At 42.8% G+C, this 9,352-nt stretch overlaps 1 protein-coding gene across 1 annotated transcript; it reads right to left on the bottom strand.

Moving 5' to 3' along the window:
- Positions 1-1,149: 1,149 nt before the first annotated feature.
- IL22RA2 (interleukin 22 receptor subunit alpha 2) lies at positions 1,150-6,661 on the bottom strand. Its single transcript, XM_041470109.1, has 6 exons — positions 6,576-6,661; positions 5,417-5,567; positions 4,433-4,611; positions 2,998-3,167; positions 2,383-2,561; positions 1,150-1,283 (listed from the first exon to the last, which is right to left on the bottom strand). Exons 1-5 carry the CDS (start codon positions 6,637-6,639, stop codon positions 2,406-2,408), a joined length of 720 nt encoding a protein of 239 aa, XP_041326043.1. The 5' UTR covers positions 6,640-6,661; the 3' UTR covers positions 1,150-1,283; positions 2,383-2,405.
- Positions 6,662-9,352: the final 2,691 nt, after the last annotated feature.

Here is a 9,352-nt window from a genome sequence, read left to right as displayed (position 1 = left end):
GCAGCCTCTTTGAGTGCTCTGCCACCCTCAGTGGAAGGAAGCTTTCCTTCATGCTGAAGTGAAAATTGTTGTGTTTTAGCCAGAGGCCATTGCTCCTCATTCTGTCACTGGGCACCACTGACAACAGCCTGGCACCATCCTTTTGGCACCCACCTTTGAGGTATTTACATGCACTAATGAGACCCCTTCTCTCCTCTAGACTAACAGACTCAACTCCCTCAGATGCTTCTCACAAAAGAGGTGCTCCAGAGCCCTCACCATCTTTGTGGTTCCCCACTGGGCCCTCTCCAGTCACATCTTGTATTTCTTGTACTGAGGAGCCCAGAAGTGGACACAGCACTCCAGATGTGCTAGGCTGAGTAGAGGGTCAGGACCATCTCCCTTGACCTGCTGGCCTCACTCTTCCCAATGCAGCCCAGGATACACTGGCTCTCCTGGCCTCAAGGGCAGTGCCAGCTCATGGGCATCCTCCAAGACTCCCAGGTCCTTCTCTGCCAATCTGCTCTCCAGGAGGTCAGTCCCCAGCCTGTGCTGGTACTTGGGGTTGTACCTCCCCATGTGCAGGATCCTACACTTGGCCTTGTTGAACGTCATTACGTTTCTCTCCACCCAATTTTCCAGCCTATCAAGGTCCCACTGAATGACATCACAGACTTCTGGTTTATCAGCCACTCCCCACAGTTCTGTTTCATCATCAAACTTGCTGAGGGTCTCTTTCCTTTAACTGTCTTTCACTGAATGGAAGAGAGGATCTTTCCTGTTTTAGTTTGCATTCATTCCTGGCTAATCACATTCCGGTTTCACTGTGAGAAATATTATGTTGAGGGCCCTACAAAGACACTGTGAGCATGGAATTACTCCTGTATTACACATTTCTTATTTTAAAGGAAGGATGCTTTTTTTCATTTGCTGTTGTAATCATTGTAGAAAACATAAAATATCTGAAACTTCTATTTTATAGATAGTATTTTAATTTCAAGACCTAAAATACAAAACCCCTAGAAGCAATCTTAAGGATATTTCCGCAAAGACTTTTTCATGGTTTTATTTTTATATTACAAGTCTTGTTACCTTTGAAAATGCAAATATATACCATCATAAATTGTAATACAGGACATACTCCTTGACCTTCATGTAGCATAAAAGGATTGTGATCAAATAATCAAATAATTTAATGCAGCAAAGGTTAGTTTAAAAAGTATCCAAGTATGTATTCCAGACATAGACAGCAGATGTTGATTTACAGCTGGACCTGTGATGGAAAGCATCTTCTGCCATTATCCCTGTAATGGGGAAGAGAAAGAGAATTGCTGCTGGCATGTGCATTTAAGCTGGGTGGTATTAAACTGAACTGACATTCAACACATGCCATTCACCTGCATCTGTCCTGTCCCTCTGCAAATTGTTTGGAAGTCCAGCTCTAACCTGAGTTTCCAGCTCTTTACAGTACAGGCCAAGCAAGGAAAAAATGCAGGAAAGTCCCCTAGAAAGTGACTCCCTCCTTAGCCTAAACCCAGTGACCAAAACTCAAGAGAATCCAAAGATATGTATCACATTATGAAGCAGAAGAAAGGAAAACTTCTATGGTTTCAGGGTACGGAACTGAGATGAGAAGCCCAGGTTAAAACTGACACTTTTCCAGTTTTCCTCTCTTACCCCAAATCTGAGCCTGCTAAGGCTAATTCCAATGAAGTCAAGTTTGGTTTAGGTCTTTGTACTCTCTGTGCCATTGTGTCTGCAAGGCAGGATTGATAGCACATCTTTTGGCTAGGCATATGATATGTGACAATAGCCTAGTGATTGATGTAAGTAAACACCCGATTTTTCAGATCAGCTAGTGGAGATAATTCTTGCATTTTGGCCCACAGGAACTCATGACATTTGATAACTGATTTATTTTTAAAAACACTACACTAAAGAGTGTCCATGAAAAGGGGACAGGCTCATTTTAATTAATCCATCACATGAATTCCTGAGCAGAAAAGGCTGGCAGAGCTTGCAGAATTGCATGTTAATAAAGGTGGAGGTCACTCATTTTTCTAGTTAACTATTAGTTGACAAAAAAGCATTTATGAAAGCCATGCTATGTATAACTATTTAACTATACTATGTGCAACTGTTTAAAGAAAGGGAAGAAGCAGGTGTTTCTGAGGACAGTGCCAGCATGCAAATGATTATCTATCCCATTCCTCTGATCATCTTGGCCTTATCGTTCTTACCTGGTGTGCATCTGAGATTGTGTAAGTGTTCCAGCTAATATTGTCATGTGGGAGGGCCATTTCTATGACACACTTTCTTCTCTACTTTTGGAGAGTGTCTGCCTTTGGTAAGGGGATAGATCTTGACTTCCAGAGTCATCTCCAATTTCAGCCAGTGACTTACCTGTCTCAGAGGTGCCAGCCCTGTCACTGCAGCACGGTGCATTGCCTGCTGCTGTAGGCACTGCTGTGGTCCAGCAGTGGCATGTACATTTTAGCCACGATGCAGTAGCTGACTCCAGGCCTCAAATCTTCTATTTTAACAACCTTGTCTTTCCCTTCATACACCAGGACTCTGTGTTGCTTCATAGAGAGTGGAAAAAGAAGAGCCAGTCAAGCACATTTCCCTAGCAAGTGTGTCTGTGAGTAAAGTTTGATGAGAACAGAGGATGCAGAACAGCACACAAACTTACACAAACTCAACAGCATTAATAACTTATTTATGCTTTTTAAAGAAAATTCCCTTCCTCCCCCAAATTCCTCTCCTGTGCTAATTTTTTTAACTAGGTCATAGATTATGAAGTATTAAGTTGATGGAAAATCATACAGGGACAAATTACAAATCAATTCAATCAAATTCAATTCCTGAAAAATAAGCCCACTTTGTTTTCAAACACTTGCACAGTCATCGCTGCTCCCACAATCCCTGAAGACTGCTTCAACAGCAAAACAAGAATGGTGTGCCCACACTTTTCTGACTATTCAATGGTAAAGGGTTCATATCTGAATATACTCTTACCTCATCTAGCAAGTTGTTAATTATGAAGACTTGATACAGCAGATCATAATAATTTGTCATTGGTATTTTGCTGCCTCTCTTCCTTCTATAAGGAGAACGTGGAGCCTGGAGCTTTACTGTTATGGATTTGTTGCTATGAATCACAGTTACCATTGGAGGTCCTATCATAGCTATGGAAAAAAACCCAAAGCTATAAACACAGTTATAGTTGATGAATAATATTTCCTAGAATGCAATTTGAATCCATTCAACAAATGCTCATGTTACCAACAATATATTACACAATATTTACTCCTCAAATGACACCTTGTAAATTCTTACTTCTTGATGTTTATTGGGTTTGGTTATTGTTATTTTGGAGGTGACATTTCCTGTGTTTGTAAATCTATCTTTGAGACAAACTTTTCGAAATCCCTTAGAGCTGATGTTGCTATGTGCTGACTGGTCAAGCAAAATTAAAAAATTGCCCTGATTTTCTTTTTCCTTCATATTTGTCTCTGTGCTTTCTGCACAAAACATCCATTTAAACCACTTCATCTGTGCCAAAGATGCAGTTTACGCCACCACTTTCAAATATTTTGCAATTGGCTTGGTTAAACACAGCTAAGGCTTGAAGCCAGTGCCTGCATACACGTGTGTGCAGCACCAGCAATGTGGGGACATGGGCAGCAGCTGCCACATGAATCTCTCCAGGAGGAGGATGTGCCACAGGGCAAGATGTTCTGGTTTTGCTGCAAGATACTTCTTTATGTCAAAGCTTGTGGTTTCATCTGTGCAGGAGGCTCAAGGTGGTTTGTGCTTCGGGGCTGTGGAGTGACCCACACTGACAATTTGATTTTGCACTGGCCAGTGAGGGAAAATGGGTTAATTCATGGTGAACTTGTTGGTAGGTAGGCTGCTACTCTTCAGTGTTTGGGCAGTCCTCCATTTCTAACATGCTGTGGCACTACAATGACAGTGCTAACCAAAAGCTCTGCACACGTCCTTTCTATGTCCTTTCCTGCAGTCAGGATAACACATAAATGTGAGAAGAATAGTGGCCATACACCACGCAGCAGCTCTGTTCCCTCTTCTCCCCCCAAAGAAAAAATGCTTCCTTTTTTATTGTCTTGAGTCCGGTCTTTCCAGCAGCTCCAAAAATGCCTGAAAATGATTTGTGTACTTCCATGCCCAGAGGAAGAGGTTGAATTAAAGGGATCTTTTGATCTCCTAATTACCGGTAGATGGCTATTTAGCCATAATCGCTTGGCTTTCAAGTGTGTGGAGAATTACTCTGGCAGAATGCTTCACCTGAGAGCTATTGACTCGCTTCTTTATGTACAGCTTTGTGGCTAGAAAAAGATAACTTCTGTTTGCAAATTGTGAGCAGAAATGATGTGTTCCATGCCATGGAAGATCCAAATTCCTTCCAGGGGACACATGTGTTTGCACTTACTTTCTCGCCAAGGAGTAAATCTGCGGCTGAGGCTCCAGTTGGAATAGACACCAGCCAGGGCTGCTCTCACTCGGCTGTAGTAAGGCTCCTGGATGTCAGAGGTCTCATGTGTTAGGTCACAGACATGGCTTGAAATCCCCCAGCACTCATCTTTGTTTTGCCATGTGCTCTGCCCATACCTATGGAGAAAGAGGAGGAAGGATGCAAATTTTAGGGATCATCGCCTGTGTCCATGCAGATTCTCAGCCATCTGTTTTACTCTCATGGCCATGGACAAGATCCTGCCATGGAAATTAACTGCCTTCAATTTGATAACAGGGAATGTTGATTTCATGGGTGTTTGGGAGCTACAGGTTTCTGTCCTTTCTGAAAGCAATCTAAAGCAGAGACAAGGGTCACCAGCCCTGTCAGAAGCCACCTCCTATCTGCCCCATGGGAGAGGTGGGCAAGCTTCGGCTTAGCCAGTGTGTTCACTGATGGGCAGAATGCCAGATTTCACCACTCCGTTCCTCAAGGGCAATAAAGATTTCAGGAACCCACCAGTGTGCCAGGGATGGAGCAGACCCTGGAGACCATCCCCTAATGTGGCCTCAGTCTTTCCAGGCAGGGCACCCTGAGGCAGTGCTGTGGGCAAGGTAGGCCACTGAAATACCTTTAATGTTCTATTACAGAATAACTTGACCTACCTAGACCTGCTTGGGGCAGGTGGCTGGACCCAGTGACTTTCAGAGGTCCCCTGCAAACTACATTTTGCTTCAAATCCCTGGTGCAATGGGAGTGCAGAGCATAGTGCTGACTTACTCCTTGCCTGCCTCGTGCTGCTTGACTGCACCTTGTGGGATTGGTAAGTGCAGAAACAACTGAGAGCTGGCAGCCAAGCAGGACATGGCTGTTCCCCAGGAATGAGAACCTCCTGTCACCTGAGAAGTCATTTTAGCCCCAGCAGGGCTAAGCCCCAGCACAGTGGGAGGCTCTGGTACTTACACTTTATACTGCACAAAGTAGAGCGCATCTCTCGCCTCTCTGGCCCACCCAGGCTGCCAATGCAAAGTGGTGTTGAAATTTAACGAATGGAACTCTACCTTCTGTGGCTTAATCGCATCTTGCAGGTCTTGGTTTTCCAAAACTAAAAGCGCTGCAGATAAGAAGGAATGATAACATAAGGTGCTTGTCACAGACACACTCCTCCACATTGGAATCAGAGAGTATTGTTACAGGCCATTTTTTTTTTCATGACTAGCAGACCACAGGGAAATTAAATCTCCTGGATCTCACATTCAAAACCTTCCAAGTCACAAAGTCAAGCAGTTACAAAAAACCCACATTTAGAACTATGAAAGGAATACTTTTATGTGGTCTGAGTGTTTGAGGTGGGGTTTTTTGCTGTTTGTTTTGGGTTTGTTTGTTCTTTCATTGTTATTTTAGTTTTCTTTTACTTTTTTTTTTCTCTTTTGTTGGTTTATTGGTATATTTTTCCTTAGTGAGTTTGTTGCTGTGAAAGACGCTGCATGACCGTCCTAGGAAACAAACCCTTCAGATCTTTCACAGAGTCTGCAGTGAGCATCCCCATCAATACTTAAAAGTCAAGCACTCTTTCCCTCTTTACTCCACAACTCAACTTTAACCTGAAGAGATATAGCTCTTTTAACTGTTGCCACAGTCATGTTTACCAGCTCCTGCCTATTAAACAACCACCTAAAATTCACTTCTTTTCTTGTCTGTACCACTGGAAAAGCTGTCTGGCAGTTTTCAAGATCATCTCTTTTCAAACTGCTATATTACTTATAACAAATTCAGTTAACATTATTTAAATCATTCAAACCCTAATATTTTTGTGGATTTTGCAAACCAGATGACAGCAGCTTTTATCCTGGCATAGAACAGAATCAGATAAGACTTGTACTGGCTGAACTAAAACTGGCAATACAGCCATGAAAAAATGTAACGGGCAACACGTTCACTTTATCTGCATTTCAGAACCTGGAAAGATAAAATTACAAACTAATTTGAAAGTGACTAGCTTTTGAAACCCACCAAAGGATACAGAGATTTCTTGACTCATCCAAAAATTCAATAACAAGCCCTGTCCTCCCACTCCCCCTTCCCTTCCCATAGAGAAAAAGAGCAAAAAGCCCTTACTTACAAGTTGTTTCATCCTGAAGCAGGTGCATCAGTAAGCAGAGGAAGGAAAGCATGATCCTCCTCATGCTTAGGAGAGCAGCTCCATGACTGAAAAGCACCTCTCTTCCTCTTGGGCATGTCCTATGAGGAAGTAATTGTTAAGCACTCCAGAGTTCCCCTTATTTTCAGTGGTTTCCAAATTCCCCGGTTTGGCTTTGGTTTAATTTAGCTGCAAAACATATGAGTAGCTCTAAATTAAACATGAGCAATTGTTCTTTCTTGGCAGCTGTGGTCATGCAGGGTTTGGAACTAATTATCAACCAAGGCATTATGAAAAAGGTCCTTTTTTAAAGACACTAATTCCCACATGATGTCTGCCAATATTTCTTTACCCCATAAATTTGTCACAGAAGCTTTCTTGCTTGCCATGCTAAGATTTTTAATATTTTTAAAATTCAATTAATTAATTAAATAATTAATTATTTTCAGCTCACTAGTTGCTCAGAGCTGAAGAACACAAGAAATTTTGCTCCAAAGATATAAAAGACCTACCCATGGGATGTGCTTTGGGTTTGATGGACTGCCTCTGGGCCAAAAGCAAGAGCTGGAGTTTGCAGGTGTGCTGGTGGCAGGACATCATCTAGGGCACTGCAACTGGAGGAATGAGCGGCTCTGAAATCACTTCAGGCTGTTGGGCAGCACATGCTGGCATCATCCCATGCTGGCTGCAGGGGAGATGCTGGGATGCTGGGGAAGTTGCAGGACTGACAGCCTCCAGACTGGGATTAGGAAGATAAGCCCAGCCCATAGGGCAAAGTGCCACTCTGGGTTGGACTTTCAGACTGCTTGGAATCATATGCCCCAACTGGTGCAGGTGTGCTGCAACACTGCCTGCACAAATATTTCCATTTGTCAGTGTGTGTTATCCTCTGCATCCTGCCTGCCCAATATGTCCATCCCTACAAGCCTGACCCCAGGGCTGGTATGCTGGGGCTCTCCGGTGAGAAAAAATCTCACTTTGTTCTTGCAAATGCTTTAATGCCACGTGCACGTCTGCCTGGTGGGAGATGAGTTTTGTGCTCCTGGGAAGTGTGGAAAGCTCAGACAATTCTGTTGCTGGTGGTGAACACCGTGCTACTGCCTAAGCTTGCCCCTCACTCTTCCCTCCCCAAAAGTTCCCCGATGCTGACACCCACTGGTACTTCACTGCTCATGCACTAGTGCAACTAAGCAAAAGTCAGGATGCTTTCTCTCTTTGCAAACTCATGATGATAAGCAAGAGGAGAAAAATGCTAATTTTGTAAGACTTAGCGCAGCCCTGTGTAACAGCTTTCACAAAAGGAGTAATTAATGGATGTGAAGACTACCTGTCTATTAACAAATAATTGTCATTAAATCATCTTTACTCTGGGAAAACATGGAAACAGAAGACTTGTCAGGTCAAAACAAGTGCAAGCTCTGGTTCAAATGAACTTATTTAAAGGCCGCTAGTTACATTGAACAAACTGAACAAAATCTAGTCAAGAAGCTGATTTTGGTCAGATAGATAGGCACAGGGTCTCAGTTTGGCTGATCACCTATATCTCATTGTACTAGCACCAGACCTGCCCCATATATAGTAAAATGCTAACTGTGTAGCTTTGAATAATGAATTAGTCAAACCAATTAAGGGTATTAAAGAACTGAGAAAAAATGAATTAAAAAACCCCCACCAAAATGCAGGCAGAAGTCAGAAATTCTATCTCCAGCTGCGGATTTTTTATATATCCATTTCCCAATGGGAATGGATAGATTAAAAAAAAAAACAAAAAACAAACAAACAAAAAAAAAAACCCAACAAAACTTAAAACTTGAAATAGTTTATTTACTTTAAATAGTTCCCCACACCAAACTCAGTTTTTCGTCATGTTATATGAGCTCAAGTACGGGAATAGGGAACTTTTACAAACCAATCACTAGACTGAAAAGTCATCAGTGTTTAGTCACAGGTCATGAATTTGTTTACTTGAATTGTACACACCTTCCCATATCCCGAGAAGCAGCCCATTGCCAGGAGATGAAGTGTGGACCTTTGTCAAAGTTCCTTTTGATGGTGGTTCCTCCTAGGAAAGCAGAGCCGAGGGCCAGCCTGCGGGCACCAGTGCCTTTTGCTCGGAAAAGGCTGCTGTGCAATGTGGTGAGACGGGGCAAGAAATGCCTGTCACATGGGTGCTGGAAAACACCCAGGGTTTCCTGCACGCTGCGCTCCGAGAGTGTTTGATCCGCAGCTGAGCTCGGCGCTCCGCAGTAATCTCTAACTCTTCACACACTTTCTGCCGTCATTGAAACAGGCGCTGTTGCAATAGCAGGCTGTTAGCACCTGTGCTACTCATTGGCCTCAGTCATTTATGTGATAAAAATCACCACAGTCACAAGGACCAGCTGCACACACACACACATGCAGACATGTACATGCATGTATGCCTGGAGTCTCACAGAATACATACATAGTGCATGTACAGTGCATATATAGTGTATAGAGCGCATTTCAAAATGTAAACTATTGAGGAACACAGGATGATGCACACTGCAGTGCTATTTAAAATATGAGAACTCCTATAAACAATGTTAAGGGTACTCTGAACAGTACTTCATGAAGAAATGGAAAGTTGAAGTGTATTACTTAGCCCAGCAGGATCCACATAAGTAGTTATGCTACTAGCTCATCCTAGCTTACACTGCAGCATCTTTCTGATCCAAACCACTGTGAAACAGCAGAAGTGATATTTTTGTGATCCAACATAGAAAACCATGGGTATG

Source organism: Pyrgilauda ruficollis, unplaced genomic scaffold, assembly GCF_017590135.1.
Source record: "Pyrgilauda ruficollis isolate IOZ18807 unplaced genomic scaffold, ASM1759013v1 scaffold24, whole genome shotgun sequence".
NCBI classification, from domain to species: domain Eukaryota; kingdom Metazoa; phylum Chordata; class Aves; order Passeriformes; family Passeridae; genus Pyrgilauda; species Pyrgilauda ruficollis.
The sequence above is the reverse complement of the archived record's forward strand: the minus strand, read 5'-3'. Positions and strand labels throughout refer to the sequence as shown.